Raw genomic sequence first — 13,412 nt, forward strand, 5'->3', positions numbered from 1 at the left:
TTTCTTTTTTCCATATGTATGTGTGAAAAAGATATTGGAGTCCTTGTGGACAAGTTAAACATAAGCCAACAATATCATGCAGCAGTTAAAAAAGCCAATGGGATTTTGGTCTGCATAAATAGGAGTATAGTGTCTAAATCCAGGTAAGACATGCTACCCCTCTATTTGGCCTTGGTCAGACCACACCTGGAATTCTAGGCATCACAATTTAAGGGAGATGTTGACAAGCTGGAATGTGTCCAGAGGAGGGCTACTAAAATGATCAAGGGTCTGAAAAACAAGCCCTATGAGGAGTATCTTAAAGAGCTGAGCATGTTTAGCCTGCAGAGGAGAAGGTTGAGAGAAGACATGATGGCCATGTATAAATATGTAAGGGGAAGTCATAGGGAGGAGGGGGCAAGCTTATTTTCTGCTGCCCTGGAGACTAGGACGCAGAACAGTGTCTTCAAATTACAGGAAAGGAGATCCCACCTGAACATGAGGAAGAACTTCCTCACTGTGAGAGCTGTCCACCAGTGGAACTCTCTGCTCCAGAGTGTGGTGGAGGTTCCTTCTTTGGAGGTTTGTAAACAGAGGCTGGATGGCCATCTGTCTGGGATGCTTTGAATATGATTTTCCTGCTTCTTGGCAGGGTTTTGGACTGGATGTCTCACAAGGTCTCTTTCAACTCTATGATTCTATGATTCTTGCAAATCCTGGGATGAGTGAGAGGGGATGAACTGTGGGTTTGCCCTTTGAATTGCCCTCTGTATTTCGCCCAAGGAATGGCTGAGGAGGTCATGACGAGTTGACACTTAGCCTCAGCTGGGCCTGCATCAAGCTGCCCCCTTCCCCACTGCTCAACCCAAGGCACAACTCACTAAAATCGGTTATAAGTCAAATAAAGTGTCCCTGATTTAATCAAAAGTTCTGTGTCTGGTCTCGCTATTTCATGGTTGGTCATCAAAAGCTTTCCTTTAAATCCATGACACCAGTGTAATACATTAGCATTAACCAAAAGGCCTTTTATGTAGGAAAGAAGGTCTGGTTTAATTTATATTTTAGTAGGCATTGTTTTATGTGTTTATACTGGTCACTTAAAAAAAGAAAGTTGGAAATCAGATTGCATCCCTGCCATGGAAGAAAGATGGGCTATAAATCAGTCAAACAAAAATGGCTGCATCAGGATAGAAAACAAGATTGTTTTATGCTGAAATGACAGCTCCATTTGTCACAGATAAAGTCACATCTTGTTAGAGAAACAGCATCAAAACCAGCATTGAAATGAAAATGATTTCTATTATATCTCTGTAGAACTGGGACAACTTATTCTAGGGGGAAAAGCAAGGAGTGGGAGAGTATAGCTCCTAGACTGAAATCCTATCATTAATCCAAACTGAAGAAGACCTATAGAATTAATGGGATTTACCTACAATTTGATGCACTATTGGATAATTGATTTAGATAGTCTGTTCCTGTTGGAGCTAAACAATAGTGTCTCTGTCCTAGAATACTTGTAGGTCTTCTGCAGTTTATATTCCAAGATAAGTAACATTTCTAAACTCTAGACTTTAGCCCTGATGGAAAGAAGATGTTATTCAAATTGCCCAGGAAAATTATTCTTAATTTTCTGTCAGTACAGGTTTATTTTTCTTTCTAAATTAAAAAATGAAATTTAGGAGGACAGAAGAGTAAGGTGCCCACAGGCTTTTCTAAAGATTGTGAGTAGGAACAGGCACCATTTATTGTCATTTGTTCTCCTGGGAAATCAAAAGTTTTTTTTTTATTATACATCTACTTACAAAATGTGACCACACTAGATCCTAGAGAGAGCAACCATATTTTATATTTCATATGCAGTAATATTCCAGACAGGTAGCATCTGGAATTTTTGGTGCTGCACAATTGTAAAACCTGTAGGTTTTTTTTTTTTAAAAAAAAAACCAAACATATTTATCCTGGTACTGTCCTTCTAGAACTGGGGAGGTTTCCTACAGCATCTAGAGCAGTGGTTCTCAACCTGGTGTCCCCAGGTGTTTTTGGCCTTCAATTCCCAGAAATCCTAACAGTTGTTAAACTGGCTGGGATTTCTGGGAGTTGTAGGCCAAAAATAATTGGGGACCCCAGGTTGAGAACCACTGATCTAGAGGTTCCCCATTGCTCTGTGGTTGAAATATTGCATTAAGTGCTACAGGCACACAGGCTGCAGCACTCGATGGAGGCAAAGAGGCAGTCAGTGGCAGAATCTCAGTCTTCAGATGTTTCCTGCATCTTGAGTCAGGAGAACAAGCAAATTAACTTAGCATCCATCAGCTAAGTCTATTCAGATTTAACTAATAATCATATGTTGACAATGATAATGATGACAGATAACTTTTTTGCTTTGTTCTACCAGTGGTCCAACTGCAGCCTGTGAATGACACAGTATAATAATAAGATGTGGTACCATCAGTACAACTGCTGAATTCATTTGACTTTCACCCTTTAGCCCACTTAAGGCATTAAGTGACCTGCAATGCTGGTAACCTCAGTGTTATGGTGCTATAGTTCTGCTATCTCCATCTCTTCCGGAGATGTCATATACACCTCTTAGCAGGCTTAAGAGCTGCGGTGGTGCAATGAATTAAACCCTTATGCCAGCTGAACTGCTAACTGAAGATTGGGTTGCTGACCTGAAGGTTGCCGGTTCTAATCCCAACCTCCGCCCACAATCCTGGGATTTCCCGCCTGGGGTGGTTACATGCTATCTCAATTAAAATCAGGTCATAATGAAGCCATCCCGAAACCCCCAATTTACCCACTAAAATATATTTAAAAGGTCCCTGGCTCCCATAGAGCCTCTCCTCGCATCCTCATGGCATGAGAAAATTATTAAATAGAAAATGGATTGTTAGACAAGAATGCATTGACAGTAATCCTATTGTGTAAAATTACGGTATGTAAAATACAGTTCTAATGAACATGTGATCAGACACATGCTGAATGATTAAGTGGGTGGTGATGTGTTACCTAAGGGACAGGTTGAAAAGGCTGAGTCATGACCATGTGTCATTCATGACGAAGGTTGTATCATTCATTTTTGTCCCTGGCTGATGATGGGCAAACAGTGGTTATAAAAAAAGGCAGGAAACTTATGTTTCTTCTCTTGCTATGTGAACTCTCTTGCTGTATGTCTCTTGCTGCTATTACCTCCCTCCCCCTGGTCTCCTCAAATGTCATTTTCTTGTGCCATAAGAATGTGAGGAGAGACTCCATGGGGGCCAGGGGCCTTTTCAGAAAAATGTTAGGGGGTAAATAGGGGACTGGAAGAGGGGATGGGTGCCTTATTGCACCCTTGGGCTCTAGGACCCCGAATGTGTGGAATGGTTGTGGAGATTGACCCCCGGGAATCACGTAACGTGTCCTGGGAGTCAGTCTCCACGGGCCCAGCACCTCATTTGACCCGGATCTTTCATAAACATTTGAATCTAGTGAGGTGTTTAATTATTATGGAATAAACCAGGGAAACCTTGATTTACTCCACATTAATTTGCTTTTACTGGAGGTGTTATTTGGATGGCTCTGGTAAAGACAAGACAGGTCCTGTGTTTTGGTCCCATCTGGATGGACCCTTAGAGAAGGGTAAAGATTTTTTTAAAGCTACAACCCCTATGGTTCCATAGCATTGAATCATGACATTTAACATTTGTGTCAAACTGCATGAATTTCAAAGGATAGATATACCCCAAATAAACTACACCTGTAAGACATATCCATTTTGAGGCACAAAGTGGAGACATTGGGAGAGCTCTTCTCGTCCCTTGACAATTTGATATTCTCAACCTATATTTACCTAGAAACTCAGAGGAATGAAAATGCATACATAATGCAACAGCATGTGGCTTTCACTTGCCTAATCTTGTGTGGCCAGGGTAAATATTAGAATACAGATTGCCAGAGGAGACAAATAACCTTTTTGTGGTAATGGCTCTTTAATAAGGAGACTGAGACAAACAGAGAGAGATTAATTTAGAGATACAATGGATATTTCTCTATAGGAACCAACCCCCTGCAGCTTCCATCCATTTGTGGGTACTCACTCAATGCCACCAAAACCAAAATTAAAGCCAACGGTGGTCATCTCATGTGAGATTTTAATTTCTCAGCCTCTGAAGGCTCGTATGAACAGTTGGCAGATGGAGCAGCAAAATTTCACACTTGGTGGCATTCTAGAAAAAAGCAGAAGACCCCCCTTTTCCCAGAGAACATTTCAGAGATTTTTTCTTTATCTCACAACATCCCACTTTTTTCCTTGTGCAATCTCAGACTGCAGCAGGAATCAAAAATTGAAGATATTTTAATTCTAAGACAAAGTTCCTAAATACCCTTAAGATACCGTACCAGATCCAGTTTGATCTTGAAAGATAAGAAGGGTCAGTCCTGATTATACTTGGATGTGAGAACACTAAGGAATTCCAGGTGCTATAGGCTATGAGTGCCTCTACATTGTTGATTTGATGCAGTTTGATACCCCTTAAATTGATATGGCCCAATGCTATAGTATCCTGGGAGCTGTAGTTTGACAATGTTGTTAGCCTTCTTTGTCATAGAATGCTGGTGCCTCACCAAACTACAAATCTCAAGATACCATAGCAACGGGCCACGGCAATAAAAGTGATGTCAAACTGCATGAGTACTGCAGTGTTGTTGTTGTTGTTTATTTGTTCAGTTGCTTCTGACTCTTCGTGACCTTATGGACCAGTCCACGCCAGAGCTCCCTGTCAGCTGTTGCCACCCCCAGCTCCTTCAAGGTCAAGCCAGTTATTTCAAGGATACCCTCCATCCATCTTGCCCTTGGTCTGCCCCTCTTCCTTTTTCCTTCCATTTTCCCCAGCATCATTATCCTCTCCAAGCTTTCCTGTCTTCTCATGATGTGGCCAAAGTCCTTTATCTTTGCTTCTAATATCCTTCCCTCCAGTGAGCAGTTGGGCATTATTTCCTGGAGTATGGATCTTCTTGCGGTCCAAGGCACTCTCAGAGCTTTTCTCCAACACCACAGTTCAAAGTGTCTATTTTCATTTGCTCAGCCTTCCTTAATGTCCAGCTCTCACATCCATAGGTTACTATGTGCTTTAACTATATGGACCTTTGATGCCAGTATGATGTCTCTACTCTTCACTATTTTATCGAGATTGTTCATTGCTCTCCTCCCAAGAAGTAAATGTCTTCTTATTTCCTGGTTGAAGTCTGTGTCTGCAGTAATCTTTGCACCTAGAAATACAAAATCTGTCACTGTCTCCACGTTTTCTCCCTCTATTTGCCAGTTATCGATCAACCTGGTTGCCATAACCTTGGTTTCTTATGTTTAATTGTAACCTAGCTTTTGCACTTTCTTCTTTCACCTTAGTAGGCTCCTCAGCTACTCCTCGCTTTCAGCCATCAAAGTGGTATCATCTGCATATCTAAGGTTGTTAATGTTTATTCCAGCAGTTTTAACTCCATCCTTGGATTCATCAAGCCCTGCACATCACATGATGTGGTCTGCATACAAGTTGAATAGGTAGGGTGAGAGTATACAGCCCTGCCATTTCCCAGTGTCATGATCCCCCATCTCACTCAAAGCGGGATCTTAGTGCCCCCATGAAGGCATTCAAGTTGTTGAGCTCTGGTGCACATATGTCATACAGAGCCAGGAGCCATTCAGAGGCTGCCCCTTCTAAGTGGTCAGCTACATGTTGGACCTTGTCTATTTAGTTTGAGAAAGAGCCTTCCCACTTGCTCATGAAGGCAGCCACTCTTGTCAAAAAGAATGGCAATTTCTCTGGGTTCCCATCAAAGGTGACTCGCATCTTCCTCTCCTCTCTGTAGTGCTGAGCCCTGCCCCCCTCTCCCTCACTCCTTTGTCTATGGGGGGAAGGGGCTGCCGCAGAAAGGCCGGGGAGATTACCTGAGGTGAAGGTGTGGCCGCTGGAAGACCGGAGTTGGCGTCCTGCCCTCTGGGACTGCCTTGTTGTGTCAGGATCAGGGAATGGAGCATCTCCTTCACTTGTGCCAATTCTTGTCTTATCTCCTGCATTCCTTGGCTGCATGTCGGGTGAGGGTTACCATATTCCCAGCCTGTTGCCGGCTCGGCTCTATGTGGCACCTTTGGCCCAGCTGGTGTGACCCTCCAGCGGCTGGTCATGATGGGGTGGGGGGGGGGGGTGGCTGCATTCAAGGGAGTGTGAGATTCTTCTATCTCTCCTCCTTCGGAGCTTGCTTCTTCCCCCGAAATATTTTCGAGTTGGTTCTCTTTCTCTCCTCCCTCCATGTTGGTTTAGGCAGAAGCTAGAGAGAGTAAAGAGGATTCCATACAAATTGTGAGGTTTCTTGTCTCTCGTTGTGCTGTGGGTTAATCTTCTCCAGAAGAATACACCAAGACACACTATGAGAAAGATCCAAACAGCTTTATTGTACGGAATACCAGAGTCTACGCTATCGCCCATCTATATAAGGGCTCACTACAAAGTTATAAATCATTCTCAGAGACGTGGCGCCTGAAGGTTTGCCCTTCCCACATACCACACCCCTTTGTGTCCCCATCTGAGGGTAATTGAGGTTTTATGGCTGGCCATCTGTTCTGTGTCAGCGCTCTGTGTTTGGAGATGGTATGAGAGATGGCATGAGATGGGGGATTATGACACCCAGTCTTGAACTAGTCTGTTGTTCCTACCACAGTGCAGATGCACCTATATTTCAGAGGCAGAAACTGGCAAAACCACCTCTGAATATGCCTTGCTTTGAAAAACCATGTGAAATTCATGATGTTGCTATAAGTTGACAGGTAACTTGAAGGCACACACACACACAGAAGCAACCAGACATGACCGATGAACTCTAGTCATCCATGTGGCTTATACTGTATCTCGGATTCCCTGCTCCATGGAATCTTTACTGAAATGTGAATATTAATAATTGGTTCCAGTATAACTTTAGTCAATTTTAAAAAGTTAAGGAAAATATGAAATTGTCCATTTAATGCATCAACATTTGTTAAAAAATGTCTTTACTAATTTAGATCACCACTACCGATAAACTGGGAGAAATGAGATAGAGGTGAGAAAAGGAGCTGTAATGGTTTATTTTTCTCCCAACAACAGAGAAGAGCTTACAAGAAGAGAAAATGCTCATTAGCCCCTTCGCCATCCAACTACTCCACTTTTCTCTCCCTAGAACCTAACACAAAATGTCACCTGTCTATTGAGCATATTCAAATCCAATCATTTTAATACTCCTTTGTTAAAGGGAAAAATCTCTTTTTAGAGGGCCATTATAAAAATAGCTGGATAATTTCTCAAATCCTTCTCCTTCTCCTTTCTTGCTACTTCATGGAGTGATACTGATAGGCAAGGCTGGGCACAGAAGCAGATGTAAGAATGCATTTTGAACTGTGTCTTCAGACTGGAGCATGGCTTGTGCATGGTAGACACTAGAGTTTTGCTGGTGGAGCAGGGAAGGCACTTTGATTCGTGTCTTCACTGCTGAGGGATGCATCCCTCCCCAATCTCTATTTGTGTAAGCAACATGTAGGACTTTTCTCTCTCCCCCCCCCCCCCCCAAATCGCAAGCCATAAGTATGGAGTGTAACCAGGGGGTGTCTCCTGTTTGCAATGCAGCAATTATTTTTGAGATGCCCGTTCGGTTAAGCTGAAACTCAGCTTGACTTTTCTTCATCTGACTCAGCATGATTTACCTTGGTTCCATATGTGAGCACACTGGGTAGTGTCAGCTCACCACAGCCGCTCCTGAATAAACACACGAGACTCTCTGTGGTATCACCAGGAACTTTTACTGTAGGAAACATGAACATCAGAAAAGCCAAGAATGGGAGGCTCCGGCCAACCCTCCTTTATATACCCTCCCCCTCATTTGAACAGTCTCTTCCCGCTCAGTAAAACCCCGCGCAAATTCCCCGCCAAGTCCATCAGCCGTTTCTCCTCCGAGTCCTGGGACGCAGGTGTCTTATCAATGTCAGTGACCCTGAAACTCAGAGCCACATCCAGGCTCTAGTAGCAGGGTTCTGACATGGCGTCCTCCTCCCCTTCGTCCTGGAAGGAAAAGATTAAACACAACTATTGTTCTCCGCTGTCCAGAGTTCCTTTATACTTTTTTAACAGGCTGCAATGGAATACCGGGTGTACCTTTCCTAGGTCCTTTGGTAGCCTCAGCTCATAGGTCACTTCGTTTATTCTTTTTGCTACCCTGAATGGCCCTATATAGCGTGGAGCCAATTTCTTGGATGGGAACCCCAATTTCAGGTTTTTTGTGCTCAGCCAAACCAGATCTCCTTCGCCCAATTTGTCCCCCTCTCGGCGCCTACGATCCGCAAAGAGCTTGTACTTCTTTTGTGTTTCCCGCAATGCCTCTACCACGGTTTGCCACCCTTGCTTGATTTTGGCCGGCCATTCCTCGTCGGTCTGGCCCTCCCCTTCCTTCCACTCGGGTAGCCTGGGGAAAGGTGCCACCTCCTGTCCGTATACTATTTCGAATGGGGCACGACCTGTGGCCGAATGTACGGCCCCGTTAAAAGCCATCTCAGCAAACGGAAGAAGGTCCGCCCAATCATCCTGTCTATAATTGGTGTACATCCTTAAGAATTGGCACAGTGTCTGTTGGGTACGTTCGACCCCCCCGTTGGTCGCGGGATGAAAGGCCGAGCTCAGGTTCCTTTCTGCTCCTAACAGCTGTAAGAATTTTCCCCAAAATTTTGCAGTAAATTGGACTCCCCGGTCACTAATTATCTTGTCGGGACACCCATGTAGGCGATATACATGCTTCACATACAAATCAGCAAGTTTTTCAGCTGAAGGGAGTTTTGGCAGAGCCACAAAGTGTGCCTGTTTTGAGAATAGGTCCAATATTGTCCAAATGTATCTGTGGCCTCTGCTGGGGGGTAGTTCGCCTACAAAATCCATGGCTACGCATTCCCATGGCCTCATGGGCTCCACCACCTTCTGCAATAGCCCCTGGGGCTTCCCCGGTGGTGTTTTTCCCTCTGCACATAATTCACACTGCGTGACGTATCCCCTGGCGTCTTTCCTCATTCCGGGCCACCAGCATTGTTTGGCCAACAGTTTAATAGTCCTGGTGGGGCCTAGATGACCTGCACCCTTGTTATCATGGTACTTCCTTAACATTTCTCGTCTTAAACATTCAGGAATATACAATTTCTTATTTACAAACACCAAATCCCCACACAATTCTCCCTTTTCTTTGTTTGTTTGTAACCATTTGTCCATTCCATACGCTCGCTTCAACTCTTCCTCCCATATTTCTCCTCCCCCCGTGGAAATGGCAGTACGTTTGTTTTCTTTGGCCGCTTGTGCTCGAGTTAGTACTGCCAGGCCCCATTGCTTATCAAGAAAAATACTCCCTTCAGATTCCTGAATTCCTCCCCCGTGCTGAGGCATCCGAGAGAGAGCGTCAGCGAGTATATTATGTTTCCCCTGGAAGAATCTGAGTCTGAAATCAAAACGGCTGAAATATTGGGCCCATCTAATTTGCTTCGCTGATAGTTTACGAGGGGATCTTAGATACTGTAAATTTCTATGGTCAGTCCACACCTCAAACGGTGTTCCACTTCCTTCCAGAAAGTGTCTCCAGCACTCTAGTGCTTTTAGAATCGCTAAGGCTTCTCTCTCCCAAATCGGCCAGTTTTTTTCTGTATCGCTAAACTTTTTTGACAGATAGCCACATGGCTTCAGGTTCCCCCCCTCGTCTTTCTGTAGCAGAACTGCCCCATATGCCCGGTCTGACGCATCGCAATGTAATACAAAGGCTTTAGACATATCAGGGTGCTGTAGGACAGGCTCCTCAGTAAAACGCTTTTTAAGGGCTTCGAAAGCTTCCTGGCATTCTATTGTCCAGGTCAGTTTGGCCCCTGGGGCCTTCACTTTGGCTGTTTCTCCCCTACCTTTAGTCTTTAACAAATCCGTTAATGGCAAAGTGAGGCGCGCAAAGTCCTTGATAAATGTTCTATAGAAGTTTGCGAACCCTAGGAAGGATTGCAGCTGCTTCCGTGTTTTGGGGGCTTCCCACCCCCTCACGTCTTCTACCTTCGCAGGGTCCATCGCCACTCCCTGGGAGGAAATCCTATACCCCAGAAAGTCTATCTGGTCTTTATTGAACTCGCACTTGGCAAGCTTCGCATACAGTTTTGCTTCTCTCAACTTTTGCAGGACTTCCCTGACTAGTTCTATGTGTTGCTCCTTAGTCCGAGATACTAACAATATGTCATCTAAAAAAACAAAGACTCCCTTGTACAACAATGGATGCAACACTTCGTTGATTAATTGCATGAACGCGGCGCCTCCGCCGCACAAACCGAAAGGGAGCACACGATAATTGAATAATCCGAATGCACAGGAGAAGGCCGTCTTCCACCTGTCCTCTGGTTTAATCTGCAATTTATGGTACGCTTCAATTAAGTCCAATTTAGTGAATATCTGTCCCTCCGATAACTGGGCGATCAAGTCCTTCACTAAAGGTAGGGGGTATTTATTTCCAGAACTGATTGCATTCAGGCCCCTGTAGTCAATGCAGAGCCTCAGCGTTTGGTCCTTTTTGCGCCTGAACAACACAGGCGCCCCTAGAGGGGAATTTGAAGGCTCTATGAAACCCCTCGCTAGGTTTTTATCAATGTATTTTCTCAGTTCCTCCTTTTCCCTAGCCGACATTGGGTATATTTTTGCCTTAGGAAGCTCTGCTCCTGGGACTAGCTCTATCTTCACTTCAACTCTCCGCTTCGGTGGGAAACTGTCTGCTTCCTTCTCATCAAATACGTCCACAAAATCCCGATACTCTGGGGGTAATTTATCTGCCAGTTCTGCTATCCTGATAGAGTCTTCCTCCCCCCTTTTCCCCGGCTCCCTTTCCACTACCTGGCTCCCTCCTTCCAACTTCATCCTGAAGATCATGCTCTTATCCTCCCAGTTGATTTGCGGGTTGGCCTGCCCCAGCCATGGCATGCCTAGTATAACATTATAGCTGGCTATTTGTGATATCACAAATGACACCTTTCCTTCCCAACTCCCTATCTTACACTTTACATCTTCGGCACTGTACTTAGCTAATGATCCCGATGCTGTGGATCCGTCCAACTGCGAAAAAGCTATTGGGGATTCTAGGTTCGTTCTTTCGCATCCCAATCCCTCGGCTAATTCAGGGGAGATGATGTTCCTGGAACATCCACAATCCACAAATGCTTTGCAGGTTGCTTGTTTGCTGCCACTTTCCAGCTGAATGGGGACCACTATCATGGCTTTGTCCTGACTTACCAACCCCCCCGAGTGGTGCCTCATCGGTGGTTCTTCCTCGGCGCGTTTCCCTGCCACGGCTCTTGGTTTGGGCGGGCCTCCGCCTTCCCCTTTTCTCTGCCAGCACTCGGCAGCCCTGTGGCCCAAACGGCCGCACACGAAGCAGCCCCTCCTGCTGGTGCTCACGTTCCCTGTCGGCTCCGTTCTCCTCCCGGCTGGGGTTGATCCCTCCTTCCGGCTCCCCTCTTTCATCTGCGGCCGCTGCTGTAGCCCTCCTCGGTGCCTCCTCGCCTGGGCCAGCGATGTCTCGATGCGCCCCGCCAGCTGAATCCATCCGCGCAGTGTGTCAGGCTCATCACGATGCACCGCCCAGGAGAGGATCTCCCGCCTGAGCCCCTCTTTGAAGAGTTCTATCTTTGTCACTGCAGACCATTCCGGCACCTTTTCAGCGAGGCATTGGAACTCCTCCGCATACTCAGATACCGACCTCTGCCCCTGGGAGACGGTCTTCAACTCCTCCCTCGCCCGGATCTGCTCCAGTGGATCTCGGAAACGGGTTTCCAGGGCCCCCATAAAGCGTCGGAGTGACCCCAGACATGGGTCGCGCCGCGCGTGTAGTTGAACGTACCAGCTGGCCGCTCCCCTCTTCAACACTGCACCAATGGCCCGTACCCGGCTGGATTCCGTTCTAAAAGTGTGGGCATTGTCCTCCATATAGCCCCTCACCGTGGTCAGGAAAAAATCCAGTTCAGAGGACTCTCCCCCAAACTCGATCCTTAGTTCCTCTCGTCTCGGTAGGGGTCCCTGTGGTGGCAATCCCCAATTCTCCGCCCGTCGCAAGCCCCCTTGCGGGCCAGTGGGCCCCGCTGCTGCTTCCCTTTGTCCTGTGCCACGCCCGGCATTCGCCAGGGGCACCAGGGTCTCAGTTGGGAGCGTAGCCGGGATTCTCGGAGGCTTTTCCCCTTCGTCGTCACTCTCCTCCACCCGCGTCAGGCTCGTTTGGATCTTGGGCCGGGCACCGGGCTCCTTTCGCATTTCCCTTCCCTTCGGTGCTGGGAGGTCTGCAAAGCCCTGGCTGCTTCCCATGCTCACGTCCCACATTGAGCTAGCCCGGAGTTCCCTTCCTCGCTCCGGCTCCGCCAAAACCGCCAGGCGCTCCATCGCCCTCGACATCACTGCCAGGGTGGTCTCCATCGCCGACATCCTCTCCTCCAGAAACACCATCTTTTGCGGGCCTGGGGAAGGTGAACCTTCCTCTCCTCCGGTGCTATCTCCCCGCACCACTCCGCGCCTCTGGGTTACCCCATTTGGCTGGGCATAAGCGGTGGATGACGCCAGGGCCGCCAGCTGGTGGAACTCAGCGTCCGTCTCGGGAGTGGCCCTTTCCGACCTTCCTCCTCCGGCGCCCAAGAGCTCTTCATCCTCCACTTGCATGTTACACCTCACCGCTACAGCGGGATGGTGTCCGTATTCTTGGCTTAGTGTCAGCTCACCACAGCCGCTCCTGAATAAACACACGAGACTCTCTGTGGTATCACCAGGAACTTTTACTGTAGGAAACATGAACATCAGAAAAGCCAAGAATGGGAGGCTCCGGCCAACCCTCCTTTATATACCCTCCCCCTCATTTGAACAGTCTCTTCCCGCTCAGTAAAACCCCGCGCAAATTCCCCGCCAAGTCCATCAGCCGTTTCTCCTCCGAGTCCTGGGACGCAGGTGTCTTATCAATGTCAGTGACCCTGAAACTCAGAGCCACATCCAGGCTCTAGTAGCAGGGTTCTGACAGGGTAGTCTCTCATGGGTTATGTGTCATGTATATTTATTTGTTTTTATTTATTTATTTGCATATTTTCTATTATTTCCTCTTTTGTTGAATCTGTATAAGATAGGAAGCCTCAGGCTTCTGGCTTTGTTTTTCTGCTTTGCTTTGTTTTTCAATTCAACCTCATGATTTATCAACCGGCTCATGATGCAAATATTACACTGCCCGACACACATTTTGGTGCCTCAAATGTTATCCCTCTTTCTGGGTATATTTGACCCATGGATTCCAAAAATTACACCAATTTCCAATAATGATAATGATAATGATAATGATGATACTTTATTTTTAACCCGCTCTCTCTCTCTCACGAAGCAAAAATGGCAAAGCTCTATAAG

The 13,412-nt window shown here is 46.4% G+C and overlaps 1 protein-coding gene across 1 annotated transcript; it reads right to left on the minus strand.

Moving 5' to 3' along the window:
* Positions 1–7,725: 7,725 nt before the first annotated feature.
* On the minus strand, positions 7,726–13,040 carry LOC134296489 (uncharacterized). The gene is made up of 2 exons (XM_062971559.1): positions 11,274–13,040; positions 7,726–8,045 (listed from the first exon to the last, which is right to left on the minus strand). The coding sequence occupies exons 1-2, from the start codon at positions 12,819–12,821 to the stop codon at positions 8,004–8,006; spliced, it is 1,590 nt and encodes a 529-aa protein (XP_062827629.1). The 5' UTR covers positions 12,822–13,040; the 3' UTR covers positions 7,726–8,003.
* Between the last annotated feature and the right edge of the window lie 372 nt (positions 13,041–13,412).

Source organism: Anolis carolinensis, chromosome 2, assembly GCF_035594765.1.
Source record: "Anolis carolinensis isolate JA03-04 chromosome 2, rAnoCar3.1.pri, whole genome shotgun sequence".
NCBI lineage: Eukaryota > Metazoa > Chordata > Lepidosauria > Squamata > Dactyloidae > Anolis > Anolis carolinensis.